The sequence below is a fragment of the Lagopus leucura genome, unplaced genomic scaffold, assembly GCF_019238085.1.
Source record: "Lagopus leucura isolate 7727_CA_CO unplaced genomic scaffold, USGS_WTPT01 Super-Scaffold_100050, whole genome shotgun sequence".
Lineage (NCBI taxonomy): Eukaryota > Metazoa > Chordata > Aves > Galliformes > Phasianidae > Lagopus > Lagopus leucura.
In genome coordinates, this window is record NW_024962296.1 from 2,139,700 (window position 1) to 2,156,247 (window position 16,548).

Here is a 16,548-nt window from a genome sequence, read left to right on the forward strand (position 1 = left end):
TGCTCTGAGCCTCTTCTGTAGTGCCCAGTGTCTCTCCTGTAAGACCAAAGCTGCTGCTTTGAGTTCAGAGAACCATTCTTGGTTCTCATTCTTTTCAGACCCAGCATGTCCTAAGTGGCCTCAAGCCCCCTTTTTGAGGGCCTGAAGTTGCATGTTGGGGGCCAAAGCCTGATTCTTAAGGCTCAAAGTCTCTTTTGGGGATCAAACTGCCATTTTGAGAGCTCAAACCATCACTCTGGGGCATCCAAAGCTGTTGTTTTATTGCCTAAACCTCCATCTCTGTTTTTAACGGTCAAAGCCTGATTTGCACAACCCTGAGCTTCAGGCTCACGAACTGAGCCAGCGCAGGAGAAGATGCACAAGGAGCAGAGCTGAGCAGCCGGTGGGAGGAGATGCACGAGGAGCAGAGCTGAGCAGGAGATGCGTAAGGAGCAGGGCTGAGCAGAGGGCAGGAGGAGATGCCAGGAGATTTCCAGGGCGCTCAGCTGTCTGCCTGTGAGGAGCGCCACCAGTGCCACACACTGTGGAGCCTGGAGAAAAGCTGCCAAAAGCCGAAGCCTGACGGTGGTGGTGGCCCTGTTTCTCTCAGGATCCATGCCGTCTGAAGGGACTGCAAAGATATGGATCCACTGGGGTCTCGCAGCACACTGTGAAGGCCTGAGATAACAGAGGAACAGAGGCTCTATGATAGCCGTGTACCTGCAGGACGCCCAGCTCTCCTCACCAGCAGAAGGGAGCAGGAGACAGGCATGTCACCTGCCTGCTGCCCCAACATCCCACTCCCTGGCTCACCCTGGTAGATGTTCTCTCTCTCAGCCTGCTGCTGATCCCTCTTGTGCTGCCCTAAGAGTCCTGGTAACATAAAACCCCATCAGCAACCCCGGCTGCTCCCTGGGTGCAGCATGGAGGGCCGGGCACAGGGGAAGCTCAGTCTCGTGGCTCACCGATGAACCTCACGGCCTCCCGCCGCAGGGGCTCCTGCGGGCTCTGTAGGTAGAGCAGGCTCTGGCCCAGGTAGTCCTGCGCTGCGCTCTTCCTCCTCTCCACCAGCTGGAGAGAAAAGGGCACGGAGTCAGCGCGGAGCAGAACTGAGCCTGTCCTGGGCTGTGGGAATGCGCGCACCAGGCACTCGCCGATCTGCCAGAACTGTGCCACCTCTGCCAGGCGCTGCAGCCGCCTCCAGCGCAGGAACCGTGTGGCACCAAGGAAGGCTTTCTGGGAGGCCTGCCAAACGGCTGAGATGCCACTGCAGTCCGAGCAGAGGCAGAGCCCGTGATCCTCGCAGCCCCTCCGCAGGGGGGATGCAGCTGCAGGGCTGACGCTGCCGTGGGCTGCAGCACCCCTGTGTTTGGGGGGCACCGCAGGGGCAGCGCCGCCCCCCCCCAAATGAACGCAGTTCCCACCTTGGCCACGCTCTCTTCCTCGTCGTGCAGGTGCAGATACAGCGGGACCAGGCTCCTGTACACCTCCTTCCGCATCTTCCTCTTCTCTCTGCCCTCCACAAAGCTCAGCGTGTCAAGGAAGAGGTGCATGGAGAGCTGGCGCACCGTGCCGGACTCCTGCGAGGAGGAAGGAAGGATGTAAATGTCAGCTCCAAGTCTACTGTGAGCAGGGCCAGCACCGCCAGCGTGGGGACACTGGGGGCCCGGCCACATCCCTAGCAAGCTGGGCTCCCTGCTCCCCTTACGTCCTCAAAAAGCGCTGGGAGATTGCCGGCCAGCTCCAGAGCCACGAGGCTGAGCTTCCCCCTCTCCAGGAGCCGCAGCAGGGTGCTGAGCACTGGCAGGGCCACGGCGCGGGCGCCGCTGTCTGCATCCTGTAGCTGCTCCATGATGCACGGCAGCAGGCTGAGCATTTTCCTCGCCTGCGGGAAAAACAGCCCAACAGAGACCATTGCTGGGGCAGAACGGCTCCAGCTGCAGCCTCCCTACTGGCTTGTCATCGTGGCACGGCGCCGGCAGGCAGGGTGGTCCCACACAGCCCCGGGGCAGCAGGCAGCTGATGGGCAGAGAGCTGCTCCTGCTCACCACGTCCGGCCTCTTGCTGAGCTCCAGGATGCTCCTGAGCACCAGCTGCTGTGTGCCCACGCTCTGGCTCTGCAGACAGGTGTTGAAGAGGCTCACGACGCGGTGCAGCTCTTCACTGGGGTCCACGCACTCCAGCATCTGCAACACACGCGGCTCTTAGTGCTGAGTCCTACCACCAGCTCGGGGCAAGGACAGCAGGGCACGGCCAGGCCTGGCCCCGAGGGAGGCAGCAGGGTTGGTGTGGAGGTCCCGCAGCTCCACGTTCACTGCTTCTGCAGCTGCTGCTCACCTCAACGAGGAAGACTATGGCCACCATCTCCCAGGAGCAGAGCTTGGTGCTAAGCAGCTCAACCAGCTGATGGAAGATGGGGTCACGCAGAGCACCAGGCAGTTCCCTCATCACCCTGGCGGGGATAAGAAGGCACCATCAGCCCTGAGCCGGGCGGGCACAGCTCTCCTGGCCGTGCTCTGCTGCCACAGTGCCCCAGGGGCCACAGGCTGTGTGCTGTGGCAGCACTTTGTCTGAGAGCTGGGGACTCCCCATCACCACAAGGAAGGGCTCTCACCTGGCCACCACCTGCACGCCCTGGAGGTGGGTGACGGTGCTGAGAAGCGCGTCCCAGCCCCCCTGCTCCTGGATGGCCTCCATCTGCCTCTGGAGGCCCACGCTGCAGAGCAGCACCTTCAAGGCCTGCACCGCGGACCTGCAGGTGGAGAAGGGTGCGAGTCGCATTGGGAGCCCCAGCACCGGGTCCTGGTGCAGCGGGGGGACGGGGATGTGGCACCTGATGGGAGTGAGCTGGTGCTGCCGGTGCTCCTCCCAGAAGATTCCCACCTCCTGCAGTGTCAGCTCCGTGGTGAAGGACACTTGCAGGAGGAGGGCCAGGAAGAGCTGGGGGAAAATGGCCTCGGCCTCCTTCATGACAAGAGGCAGCTGGAGTATCTCAGGGATGGTCCTCGCTGCCTGCTGAAAGCACCCAGACGCTGTCCTTTTCCCATCCCCCAGGTTTCCAGCCCACCTCAAGAGGTGTGGGAATGGAGGGACAGATGGAGAGGGACACCCCCAGAGCACCAGGCAGGTCTAGGAGTGTGTTCCAGTGCCCCAGGGCAGAAACCAGGCTTGGGAGTGGACAGGGAAGGGTAGCGAGGACTCAGGCTGAGCTGGGTGAGTGAGGAACTCACAGCTAGAGCGAGGACACGTGGCCAGTCCTCGATGGATGGGGATGTGTGTCGCAGAGAATGGTTTGTGAGCGCTTGGAGCAGCTCCTGCAGCACCTTCTCCACAGCTGAGGGCTCCGAGAGCATTTCCCTCCACATGGTGACGGTGACACTGCGGGTCCCCAGGGCTGTCAGCGTGGCTGCCCCCGCCTGGCTGACGGCCGTGGGGCGGGGAGGGGAGAGGAGCCCTGAGGGCTGTGGGCCCCGGACCTGGTGCAGGTGGGGGAGCAGCCCAGCAGGCTGCTAACCATCTCCCTCGGGTGTTTGCCGGCCAGCACGAGCAGGGCCCTGCCCAGGCTTTCGAGAGCCGGCTCAGCTTCGATGGAAGGCAGGCTGCCGTAGATCGTCTTCACAATCTTTCGCACCTGGAGGGGGACACACGTGAGAATGGAAAGGCACTGGAGCAGGGCCCTGCCGCCGTCCCCTCTGCTGCCTGCTGGCCAAACGCGGTGCCAGGGATGGGGCAGAGCCCCGAGGGCGGGAGCTGTGGCAGCCGCAGGTTCCCACCTGCCCTGGAGGGAAGCGAGCCTCTGCTGCCAGCACATCCACCATGTGGGCAGCCAGCTCGGTGCTGTGGAGGCTCGGCGCTGTCATGCTCTCAATGGCTGTGAGGAAGATGCTCACCCTTTCAGGGTACTGAAGGTATTTCAGGAACATCTGTGGGAGAAAGGGGAGGAGGGACGACTCACCCCCTGCAGGGCTGCTTGGCTGTGCGGGCGCCTCAGGAGAGCTGGGAGCAGGGGCTGGGCTGGGTGATGCCTGGGGTACAGAGCGTGAGGGCCCCGCGGGCACCAGGGCTGCTGGGGGACAGTGCCTGCACTCTTCCTGTCACTGCAGGCCTGGGTTCTCCTGTGGGCTCAGGGTTTGCTCTTTGTACCTCAAAGATATTTCTGGCTCGGTTCTCTTGGGAAACCTCCTGGTGGAGCAAAATTTGCTGGCACTCCCAAAGTTGTGAGTTCTTGGGATCCTTCTGCCACAGCCACATTCCTGGAGAGGAGCGGAAACAATGTCAGTGAGGGGCCTGGGCTCCTGAGGGTCTGCAGGGACGTGGCCCAACACAACTCCTCTCACTCTGGGAGGCGATGAAAATGAAAAGCTGACGGATAGCCTTCATCGCCTCATCTCTGGTCCCCTCATCCTGTGCTGCAGCTCCATGGATGAGGTGTTCAGCCAGCTTCCCCAGCACAGGGAAGCGTTGGTTCTCTGTGCAGTGATGCCGGAGCACCACAGCTCCCATGAAGCAGGAGCACACCTGGGGAGAGACACAGCAGAGATGCACAGCTGAGCAGAGCAGCAGGGCCCAGCCCAGCTCTGTGCAGGCCTGGAGACAGGTGGGCTCCAGCTGGCTAGACAGGATGGGGTGCTGGAGCTGTGTGCTCCCTACCTTGGGCAAGGAGCAGGTGTTGCTGAAGGCGAGCAGCCTGCCAATGCACGCCACGGCCCTCTCCTCCACGGCCGCCAGCTGGCACGTGGTGAAGGGCAGCAGGAGCTGTGGAGAGAAAAGCTGCCGGTGTGCCCACAGCACGGGGCGCTCGTCCTTCTTCTCGCTCCCCAGCTGCAGTGGAGGTGGGTGTTCCGTCCCTGTCCTGCTCCGGCCCCGCCGACTTCCCGCCGATCTCCACCCACCCCTCTGACCCCACAAGGGCCGGTCTTGGGCCGGCACCCCCTGCCCGCAGCTGGCCCTGGGGAGATCTCGCGTGGATCCCCCCTTTACGGCAAATCCCAGCCTTGCCGCAGCCAGACCTCCAAGATGTTCTGCAGCTCCATGAGGACAGAGGTGCCTGCGCTGCCCACCAGCCCCTGCAGCAGGCGGTGCAGGGCTTCCATGGTCTGCAAGGAGGACGGCGGTCAGGGCGGCCGTCCCTGCTGCGTCCTGCTGGCAGCAGAGCGGCATCCCGGCGGCGGTGCCCAGGACGCGTCCCCAGGGCCCAGCCCGTGCGCACCTCCGTGTAGAGCGCAGCGTCCAGGTCCTTCGCGTCCTCGTGGCGAGGGAGGCGGAGGACGCTGCTGAGGCAGGCACGCAGGAGGCCGCTCTTCCGCTCCTCCGGAAGCGGCCACGCGCTGCTGTAAGGGGAGAGAGGGCGGAGGCGCGATGCTCCGCTCGGCACCCTGCGCCCCGCTGCCTGCCCCGCTCAGGGCCCCCGGCCGGGACCGGTGCCACCACGCTGGCCGGCGCTGGGCTGGGCGATACCTCATGGCGGCGACGGCGCTCATGGCCTGCTGCCGCAGCTCCGTGTCCAGGCGCTCGGCGGGCTCCTCCTGCAGCAGCGCCTGAGGGCACGGTGGGACGGGAAGGGACGGGACGGCGCGGCGCGCCCTGCTTGGCAGACGGAGCCCCGGCACCCCATCCCAGCACCCCTCCCAGCTCCTGGGGCTCCCCAGCGACCCCGCGGTGGGAAGGGCTGTGCCCACCGCCCGGCCCTGCGGTGCTCCCCTTACCTCAATGCACTGCGCCACCTCCAGAGGGCAGACGCACAGCCGGTAATGGGCACCGCAGTCCTCCGCTTCGCAGACAGCACGGACGGAGGCCAGAAAGCTCAGCTTCTGTGACTCTGTCTGAGACAGGGAGAGGAGTTACGGGTGCTGGCATCAGGGCACCAGCTGGGCACGGCCGGGCAGGGGCAGCCAGGGAAGCACAGAGTGCTTGCTACCTGGGGTCTGCGTGTGCAGCCGGCACGGATACAGCTCAGGGGATCCTCCTCCTGTGGTGACACGATGGAGGCAGAAGGATGCTCACTTGAGCCTGAGAGCCCCTGCGGGGCTCTGGGGGTGCACAGTGCCCCAGGCCTCTCCGACCAGGCTTTTTCAGGTTGGCTTGGGAGTCTCTGTTGCATCCTGCAGTGAGAGAACAGCGGCAGGTATGGCTCCTGCTCCAGCCTTTCCTTAATGTGGCAAGGCCCACAATGACAGAGCAGGGATGTTGCATCACTGTGCCCTGCCCCAGTCCCACTCAGGACCTGTCCTCTTGCCCATAACCCCTCCAGCCCTGTGGGTGCCCCACACCACCCAGAGGTTCCAGTATGGGCCTGCAGATGCCCCTGCACATACCGAAGGACTCCCCCTGCCCTAGCTGCCCGCAGCCTCCCTTCACACCCCGGCCTCTTGGTGCCAACCCCACTCTGGATCCCCAGATCTCAATTCTGGTGCCAGGCAGGGCCCAGTCTGCAGAGAATTGCTTGGCAGGCAGGCTCAGCTGGGCTTCTGCAGAAGAGAGCAGCCTGGCAGCCTGCAGTAGCCCCACAGGGCCCAGCAGTGTCGGGGCACTGCTGTGCTGCCTGCCCTGCTGCCATGCAGAGCATTCTCTTCTCCCCGCTGTGGCCTATGGCCATCCTTGACCCCAGGCAGTTTTGTCTGGAAGGAGCGCTCGACTTCGCCCTGTGCCTGTGCCACAGCTGCAGTGTCTGGGTCTGCGAGTCCTGCTCAGGGCTCTCAGCCCATCTGTGGCTGCTGGGTGGTGGGGCACTGCTGAAAGCACTGCTGTCCCAAGCCCCTCTCAGGAGTGCAGCCATCTCCTCCTCATGCCAGCATTGGCGACAGGCAGTCCACCTTTGCTGAGCTCTGTGCCCGCACTGCACACAAGCTGTTTTCAAGCTGTGGACTAGTTAAATGCGATTAATAAAAGGGAAAATGACTGAGAAAGACAACTTTGTGTAATCTGTGGAACAGATCTCCAGCCTGAAACGGCTGAAGAGCTTTGCAATTCTCCTGCAATGACCTGTGAGGTACACAGATCTCCCGATAACATCAAAACACCCTGGAAAAGAGCCCGGCAGCATTTCCCTGCCTCACACTCACCTCCCAGCAGAGCTGAGAGCATAGCGCTGGCACTCAGAAATGCCACTCTGTCCGGCGGTCTTCTGGGAATCCATGGAAGTGGGAGAGCCTTCCCTGCGATTCCTCTTCACCCCTGTGGAGCAAGCAGTAGTGCAAAGGAGCAATGAGGGCTGCCACATCCTGCTGCAGCCCTCAGCCCCAGGTCCTGTCCAGTTCTGACCCCCTGTCCGAGCACACCAGGATTGCTGTGTCCACAGAAGCTCTTGGCAGGTATGTGCGAGCTTGTCTGGATGCACTTCTCTCCAGTTATTTGGTTGCTGAGTTCTAGCACTCTGCGGGCGCAGTTCTGAGCGTTCCCTGATTTCTGTCCCTTCTGTGGTTCTTCTTTAGTGCCCTCCTCGTACCTCACCCTGCTTACAGGTTCAGCCACCCGTAACAATCCACCACCACGGGTGTGGGCAGTTTGGCTGCGGAATGGGAAGGTTCTGAGTCCCGCTCTCTGAACACATGTTCCTGTTCCTGGACTATTAAATAAAAAGCCACTGTTTGATGGTTCATAATCCTTTGGTAGCGTCTGAAAGGGAATGCTGCACAGTTCCCAAGGAGCTTCCAACATGTTTCTTATCACCTTAACTGCTTTCCTGATCTGTAAACAGCAGCTCTCAAAAACTAATTGCTCAGCCCATGGAATCCATTGTCTTTCTCCCCTCCCTGCCACAGCCCAGCTGCCCAGGTTGTGCTGGATTCGAGCACACAAGTCTCTCCTGGCCCAGGCTCCAGCCATACAGGGGAATGAGTTAACATGTTCATGTTGCTTCCCACTTTATGCAGACAGGCAGCCTAGCGATGATCTCTTTCATTCATGCAATTCAATGCTCCCAATTGGCCACTGAAGAAGCAGGGCTAGCTGTGCTATGAAGACCCTTTCCCAAACACAGGGTATGCCAGGATGGTAGAGCACAATGTGTTGTGGATCTTAAGTACATCAATCTCTGCCATTAGTACAGTTACTTTCATCTCTAACTGCTGCTGACAGGAGTGCAGTTGTGAAGCAACCATAGCAGAGAGGCTTCACTGAACCCAATAAGGGTTCATGGTTTGTGGCTGTTCTGTAGCCATCCTGCACACATGTTCTGTGGTAAAGCCAGAGGGTCGTCCCCAGCAAACAAACTGAGGGTAGGATCCAACAACCTCAACCCCAGAGAGGAGCAAACACGGGGCAGAGCAGCAGCAGCTGCCAGGAGGCCTGAGTGCATGGGGCAGGCAGGGCTGGGCTCTTAACAAGAGCTCTTGACCAGAAAACAATGCCAAGAAAAGCAGAACTAGCTATAGACAAAAGCAAAGCAGACATCGGTCTCGCCCAGCTCTGTGTCCCAGCTGCTCCTGCAGTAGTGGGGCCACCCTGTCTCTTTGGAGTGGCAAAAATTGGGTTGAGTCTCCATTAAGGACAAGCCAAGAACCACCTGCAATAAAGGCTGACCCTGTGGTGCCTTTTCCTCGCAGCTTCCAAAGCACCGCAGGGAACAGGGCAGTCCTGGCCAGCCACAAGATTTATTTTCCACTAAGGAAGGTGAGGATGTGATTTTTTGCCCTATAATCTCCTCTTGTACGGAGAGAAATGTCCTGGGATGAAGAAGGACCACATGGGCCACGAAAAGGGTCAATGCATTTTGGGTGGGTGGGTGGGGTGGGCGTGTTTGGCTCCCTGTTGCACCTGCAGTAATCAGCAGGCTGGGAAGGAGGGCTTAAAAAAGGAGAGAGTTGCCTCTGAGAGGTAGAGGGCTAGTTTTTCAGATTGGATTCAGAGGCATGCAGGTAGTAGCATGGTAATGCCTTCTTGTAAGGCTGTGCTTAGCTTGCTTAATGCTCAGTTTCTCTACTGCCTCTCATCGTGGCAGAGCAGAAGAAGAAGGAAATTGCCTAACTTCCCAGTTGTTTTTTTTTTCCTTGAGGCTTGCTGGGAATTTGCTAATGGATTTTCACAGGTAAGTCAGTGATGCGGTGAAGTGGAGCTGCAGTTTTAGCTTTGCCCCTGTGAAGGGGGTGTCTGAGCTTTCTGTGCTCTGCAGGGGGGTTTACTGCTGATCTCATGGTCCTTGTAGGAGGTGGCTAAGCAGTGTGAGCCCTGATTGAGTGAGGATCCCTGCTGTGGGGATTGCCAGGAAAAGCTGGGTGACCTTTTCTAAGAGGGGATTGCATTTGTTCTTAAATTCCTTACTTGCATCATTGAATCTTCCCTGGACAGGTGTAGTTCAGAGCCTTGCGTGCAGAACTTGGGCTGTTTCAGGCAATGATTACCCATAACAAAACTCCCTGCTTTCCCTTCTCCAGTGTCTCATTCTCTCTGAGATCCATGGTATGTCCTTGGCCAAGCCTGAAAGGAAAGCTGGGGTTAATGGGGTCATGTCATTCTCCTGTGGCACCTTTCGTAGGGTTCTCACCTGTGGCATGGTAAATAGGTTTAGGAGATGTGTGGGAAAGAGAATGCTGAGTGCCTACAGCAGGGCGAGTCTCCTTTTCAGGATGCTGAGCATCAGTGCAGCAGAGGTACTTGATGGACACTTTCATCTGGATGTGAAACCAAGGCCTGTGAACTCTGTGTGTTGAGATCTAATTTGGAGCTGTGAGCAGAAGGGCTGTGAAAGGTAGGACTTTGAGAGCACCCCTCCCAAAGCAGCTTGAAATGTTATAAACTGGGCTCTGCTGGACAAGAATGACATAGCCATGTGTGGAAGTGCTTGTGGTTATGAGAGGCAATTAGGGCATGTCAATGAATAATGCATGTGCAGCTTAGGAAGGCTGGATGACATCTGTTTTATTTTTTGCACCGTTAATTGAGAGTGACTGTAGGACAAAACAGAACAAAGGGAAGGTGGGGAGATTTGGGGCAGATCATTAGGAAGTGGATGCTCACCAGTAATGCTTCCTGTCCGTTAAGCTGTAAAAACCTCAGGAAGAGGTACTGTACAAACGACCTCAACAGCTCCTAATCCATGTAACTCACGGAACACAATTCAGACTGTCAGTGACACGGTCATTTACAGAGAGCAGAGGGTAAAGCTGTTGCTTGCAAATCTAATGGCCTTTCCTGCACTGATACAGTGGCTGCCTTGCACTTCTGAGGCTGAGTGTAGGTTGTGGGATATTCATCAGCTCTACTTGTGCTGGTGCCATGGGGTGCTGGACCCAGATGGAAAATGACCTGGTTCTGCTCCTACTCGCCATGATTCCATGCATGTTGGCATGAGAAGTCAGGTGGGAAATTATCTGTTTTATGGATCTTATGGATCTTCCCTTGGGTTCTCAAGAGCCAGAGGGACCGTGTTGGCCCTGCGATTAGAGGAACTGTGTCTGCCTGCAGCTGGGGCCTAGTGAAGGAACAGGAGCTGTGCTCTGCATCCCTCTGCTGTGGTCTTCCCAAACATCCAGCTAGGGAAATTTCCCCATGTGTGTATGCCTGCCCAGCTCAGTGCAAAGCCTACTGCAGGTGAGCAGTGGTATTCACTCAAGCAAAGTCCGTAAGGGAGGGGCAGGGGGCATGCTGCTCTCTGTACCTACCAGGCTTTCACCTGTGGTCAGTAGCCAGCCTCTGGCCCAGGGAACAACCAGGGACTTGACCTCCAGTCCAGTTTGATAGGAACCACAGAATCATGGAATGGCTGAGGTTGGAGGGGACCTTAGAGATCATTGAGCTCCAACGCCCTGCTGTGGGCTGGCTGCCTGGGGCACCTCCAGGGATGGGCACCCACAGTTCTGGGCAGCACTGCCAGTGCCTCAGCACTCTCTGAGCAAAAAAAATTACCCCTAATATCTCGCCTAAATCCCCCTTCTTGTAGTTTAAAGCCATTCCCTCTTCTCTTTTACTGTCAGTCGGTGTAAGAAGTCATTCTCCCTCCTACATGAAAGCTCCCCTCAAGTACTGGAAGGTCACAGTGAGGTCTCCCTGGAGCCTTCTCTTCTCTGTGCATATCACCCCCATCTCCCTCAGCCTGTCCCATAGGAGAGGTGCTCCAGCCCGCTGAGCATCTTCGTGGCCTCCTCTGGCCCACAGCCCTCATTACTGTGGCCCCCAGGCCTGGACACAGTGCTCCAGGTGGGGCCTCATGAGGGCAAAGCAGAGGTGGAACAATCCCCTCCCTGCCTGCTGCCCCCCGCTGTTGATGCAGCCCAGGATGCTGTTGGCCCTCTGGGCTATGAGCACACACTGCTGGTTCGTGTGCAGCTTCTCGTCCACCAGGACACCCGCGTCCTTTTCTGCAGGGCTGCTCTCAAGTTCTTCTCCCACTCTGTGCTCACATCTAGGATTGCCCCCAGCCCAAAGTACAGCACCTTGCCCTTGTTGAATCTCATTAGGTTTACTTGTGCCCACTTCTCAAGTTTGTCCAGGTCCCTGTGGATGGCATCCCTTCCTCCTTTTGCATCAGCTGTGCCACTCAGCTCGGTGTCACACACAGATGTGCTGAGGGTGCAGTCGTTCCCGCTGTTGATGTTGCTGATAAAGAAGCACCGAACCCACCCAGAACCATTAGGTTAATTTCCTTGCTTTGGGAGGGCTCACTTTTCACCCTGATCTTTACCAGCGATGTCCTGCACGGGCAACTTGCTTTTCACAGCAGTGAGTAGCAAATGGTTGGCTTGTGACCGGGGGGAAGAACGGATACGAACAAGGAGCTTTTGTTGGCGGTGAGGCACGGGCACCGCTGCCCAGAGCTGTGGGTGCCCCATCCGCGGAGGTGCCGAAGGGCACGGAGGGGCTCTGGCAGCCTGGGCCGTGGCCGTGGGCAGAGGGGCAGCTCTAGGCGCAGCTCCCCGGGGCCGCTTTCCGCCCCCCGCGCCGGGAGGGAACCTTTCTGCGCCCCGCGGAACCTTTGCGGCGGAGGCGCCTGTTGCTGCCCGGGGGAGCGCGCGGCCGGACGCTGTGCGATGCGGCTCCCGAGCGGCGCTTGAGCGCCGAGGCCGGTACGGAGGCGGGCGGCTGCCAGCTCCAGGGCCCCGCAGCGCCCCCGGCCCGCACCCCCCCGCCGAGGTGAGAGCCGACGCCGCGCCGGGAGCGGGCCGGAAGGCCGCGGGGGGGGTGGGGGGGTGCGGTGGGGGGGGGGGGGGGGGGGGGGGTCGAACCGGCGGAGAGCCGCCCGCCCCGCCCCGCGGGCCCGGGGGCGGCGGGGAGCGGGGCCGAGGCTGCAGCCCCCGCCCTGGGCCGAGCCGGCGCGGCTCTCCCCTGGCGGCATCCCCGGGGCGCGGCGCCGGTCGGGGCCTAAGAGGGGGTGGGGCCTCGGGGAGCCCCCGGGAGGCCGCGGCCGCCCCCCGTGCCGCTAGCGGGGCCGTGCGCTGCCCGCGGGGCCGTGACCGGGGCGCGGCCGTAACGGTGCTGCCGCGGAGCGCGCTGGGGAGCTCGGGGGGGAGGGCCCGGCTGGCTCCCTCGTTTCCTCCGTTGATAAGCCTCGGGGTCGCTCCCGCTGCTTGTGGTCCGAGCGCTCCCGGCTGCGGCACCGGACACGTTCCCCCCGATTCCCAGGTCTGCTGCTCCGTCCGTCTGTACGAAACGAAGGCTTCCAAAGTTCTCGGCCGGGGCTGTCTGTGTGCAGCTGTGGAATCTTTGTCGCTGAAAAAGTCTTTAAAAGACGGGAGCTCTTTTTATGCTGAGGAGGTGTTAGCGTGCACCTCTGCTCGTCTTTGTAATCTTGTCTTATTGTAGCGGTGGGCGTTCTCAGAGTTACCCAAGTGCTATGTTTGGTGAATACTCGTTCAGCCCATGGGATCCGAGCCGGAGGTTCCGTCCCTCCCCGGCTCCAGGAACGGGCCGTAAAGCCCTCTGTCTGCTTCGATACAAAGTCAATTAGTTCAGAATAAACAGCCTTTGTTTTGGTAGTGCTACTCTAGGGGCAGTAGCGTCCAGCAGAGGGATGAAAACAAAACAGCCTGCTCTGCCCATGCTGGGCGTCTGAGTGAGCTCCGACACGGCCTGTTTGTTGAGCAAGGGTGCTTTCTTTCCCGGGTATGAAGGTGTATATCTTAAGTACACAGAGTGAACAGTGCAGCCTTTTATCTCATGGTCCTCTCAGCACCAGCATGAGGGGCTTGTTTGTTAATGGAGGGTGCTGAATGTGAGATTCTTAAGGAAAACACGCTCGCCGTTTTAAGGAAGAGCTGATGTGGATGTAGTGTGCAATCTTTTCTGTCTCCCACCAAATGCCACTTTCTCCACTGATGTCAATTGAGTATTTGGCCCCTGTGCTCCCCTTGTTCTACACCTCAGTTATCGATAACTTCTGCATCCCACTAATCTGTCCAAATTCCAGTTTTGGTACTGGAGAGCAGTGCAGCTCCTTAGCTGGAACACGGTGTGCTCTGAGAAGAACCGAACCATGTGCCTTCTGCCTTGGTGAGGATCTGAAAGGTTATAATCCGATCGAGAAATTGTAGTAGGCTGTGATAGCACCCTCTGGAATCCAAGTTGGTGTCATGGTGTTAATCCTGGCCAGGAGGGACTGCACGTGTGCACAGCCCACAGCAGTGGGTTCAGCTTTTCTTTCTTCCCTTGGAGCTGAAACCCCCCGAAGACAAAGATTCAGCTCTGTGCCCCTGCCCCAGGCTGTGTCGGACCTGGCAGGGATCAGCCTTTCCTTGACGTCAGGTCGCAACATCCGCTGCTGCAGTTGGACCACTGCTTTGTGTCCTTCTGCATGCAGTCCCAGCGCTCACACCTCTCCTCCCATAGCAGCGCCTCTGACCTGAGCGTTTGGAGTGCCCCACTGAACTCTCTCTCTTTGCTGTTGCGGGGCATCAAAGCTGCCCGTGATGTTCCCAACAGAGGTGAAAGGAAGGGATGGCTGCTCACAATGGGGCCGTGCTCCTGCTGATGGAGCCAAGCGTGCTGTTAGCCCACGTCGCTGCCAGGGCGCACTGCTGACTCACGTTCAGCATGCTGCCCACCATTTGTGCTGCTTTGTTTGTGAGCATGTATGGAGGCACATTATATGCACATGCACACGGCTGTGCAGCTCCAAAGAGAGCCTCAGTCATGCATGCACTTGTGCAGATAAGCACGCATGCATCAAACATGTTTTGCACCTCTGAACGGCAGCTTGACTGTCCTCCCTGGATTCCAGGTGGTGGTGGTGTGTGGGGGCACAGCAGCAGGTCATCCCTGGCTGGCCGTGCCACCAGGACAGCCTGTGCTTTGATTTTCTCAAAATGGCATTGTTTCAAATGCTTCTGTGCCATGTGATCGGGTCAGTGGGACAGGAGCAAGGAGCAGCTGTGTGAGTAGCGAGCAGTTTGACCGAGCACAAAGCCGGAATGGAAGCATGTTGTGATAGAGAAGGTGTTTTCAAATAATGTTGTCCATGAGTATGAATTAAATGGGATGTATTGCAGCAAGTAGCAGTGCTTCAACCATCCTGCCTTTAAAGCAAGCAGCTGGTGCCTCCTCATTCTGAGTTGTTAGTGCTGACTGATGCTCAGCTGCAGTAACCAGCTAATGCTGGCAGCATGCACCTGCTGGCAGGTTAAGCACATCTGAAGTTGAAACAAGTTCTGGAAAACCAGGAATCATGGAATGGCCTGGGTTGAAAAGGACTATAATGATCATTTAGCTTAAACCCCTCTGCTGTGTGCAGGTCACCAACCAGCAGCCCAGGCTGCCCCGAGCCACATCCAGCCTGGCCTTGAATGCCTGCAGGGATGGGGCATCCACAGCCTCCTTGGGCAGCCTGTGCCAGTGCCTCACCACCCTCTGTATGAAAAACTTCCTCCTAAAGAAGGTGTGGAAAAACACGTTTTCAGCCATGTGAATCTAAATTGTACCAAATTGTTGATCTGACGAATTCCTCAAAGCATGGAAAATAGGTTTTTAGAGCTCCTTGAAGGTCAGGCACGCTATTGACTCAGTTTTATGTCTGACGTTAAAGAGCAGAATGTCAGCTTAGTCCAGTGAGCGAGACTCATTCAGCGCTGTTGTAATCATGGAGCAGCAGTGATAATTTGAATTTTGTTCTTGCTCAGTCAGTGTGATACCCGACTTGGGGTCAGCCTGACACCTCTGAAAGCCTTGCAGTGATTTGAAGGTAGCCAGAATTGCCTCGAAGGAGGAATAAATAAAAGGTATGGCACCACTTAGATGTGATATCGGCGCTTTCAGCGTGCTCACGTTGGCGTGCAGGTGGTCAGGGCCGTGTTCCAGAGCAGCCATTCCGCAGGTGTGTCTGTGAATTGGAGTGTGGAAGCAGCAAAAGGATGAATGGATCTACGCCGGTGTAGCTCTGCATACCCACGGGCTTTCTGGTGTCACAGATACATCCAAGCCTGTGCTGAATTACGAGGGCTTTGATGAAGGCCTAACATGCAAAGCAATGCGCGTTACGTAAGGAGAGACTTCAGAGAGACGCTGAACTTCTGAACACAATTAAAGGCGCTTTGTAGTGTTTGGCATGTAATAAGTGGACGGCGTTACTCTGGCATTCTCAATGGAGAGCTGACTTGATCTAATTAAGAAGGAACTGGAGCTCCACGAGGACAGAGTTGATTAACAGCCACAGCAGAACCTTTCCATTGCTCGGCCAGGTGGGTGACGGAGTGCCCAGTCTGCAGGGCCAGCTGGGGCTGGGAAACCCCAGTCCTGCCTCATACATCCTTTTCTCTAAGCTTTTAGCTTGTGAAGAAAGCTTTTATCTATCTATCTATCTATCTATCTATCTATTTATTTCAGAGTTATTGAATCTGGAATAAGCAGATTGTAAACGCATGTTCATTCAATGCAGATTGCTCAAGCTGCATGGCACCCGAAGGCCAATAGATAAAACAAAAAACCCCCTATGGTCCTGACAAAGCCAGGAATAGGAACTGGGGATGGAGCTGCTCAGGCTGCTGAGTCAGACTAGAAAATGGGTATTACCCAAAAAGGATTTGCTTGAGGGCTGGTGGCAGGATTTGTTCAAAAAGAGCAAATTAAAGGAAAGTGCTCCATAGCTGATGAGTGCCCGTGCTCCAGAAGATCAAAGCATTGTGATTAGAACTCTTGTATCACATGTGTGTACATGCGGGCTTGGTGTGATGCTTGTATGATGGAGCTCCTCTCCTATGAAGAAAGGTTGAGGGAACTGGGCTCGTTTAGCTTGGAAAGGAGAAGGCTGTGGGGAGACCTCATTGTGGCCTTCCAGTACTTGAAGGGAGTGGATAAACAGGAGGGGGAATGGCTGTGTGTGAGGGTGGATGGTGACAGGACAAGGGGGAATGGTGTTAAACTGAGACGGGAGGTTTAGGTTGGGTATGAGGAGGAAGTTTTTCACCCTGAGGGCGGTGAGGCACTGGAACAGGTTGCCCAAGGAGGCTGTGGATGCCCCATCCCTGCAGGCATTCAAGGCCAGGCTGGATGTGGCTCTGGGCAGCCTGGGCTGCTGGTTGGCGACCTGCACACAGCAGGGGGTTGACATGAGATGATCATTGTGGTCCTTTTCAGCCCAGGCCATTCTGTGATTCCGTGATATCCCCATACCTGCCCTGAGGAGGGGTGTTGCTGCAGCCTAAAGGA

General features: G+C 57.8%; 2 protein-coding genes across 3 annotated transcripts in view; one reads left to right on the forward strand and one right to left on the reverse strand.

The window, feature by feature from the left end:
- Positions 1–236: 236 nt before the first annotated feature.
- Positions 237–7,062, reverse strand: LOC122187688 (maestro heat-like repeat-containing protein family member 6). The gene is made up of 22 exons (XM_042885432.1): positions 7,041–7,062; positions 5,983–6,080; positions 5,685–5,801; positions 5,437–5,516; positions 5,189–5,309; positions 4,989–5,075; positions 4,630–4,734; positions 4,317–4,497; positions 4,123–4,232; positions 3,753–3,902; positions 3,456–3,610; positions 3,210–3,357; positions 2,813–2,991; positions 2,594–2,731; positions 2,317–2,431; positions 2,028–2,165; positions 1,688–1,864; positions 1,404–1,559; positions 1,123–1,224; positions 945–1,050; positions 793–852; positions 237–657 (listed from the first exon to the last, which is right to left on the reverse strand). Exons 1-22 carry the CDS (start codon positions 7,060–7,062, stop codon positions 482–484), a joined length of 2,721 nt encoding a protein of 906 aa, XP_042741366.1. The 3' UTR covers positions 237–481.
- A 4,929-nt stretch (positions 7,063–11,991) lies between these two features.
- The window catches only part of RAD54L2 (RAD54 like 2), a 63,377-nt gene continuing 58,820 nt past the window's right edge, over positions 11,992–16,548 (forward strand). For both annotated transcript variants that reach the window (XM_042885415.1, XM_042885413.1), the window contains exon 1: positions 11,992–12,045. The gene's annotated coding sequence lies outside the window, so the exon portion shown is untranslated. The remainder of the gene's footprint in view (positions 12,046–16,548) is intronic.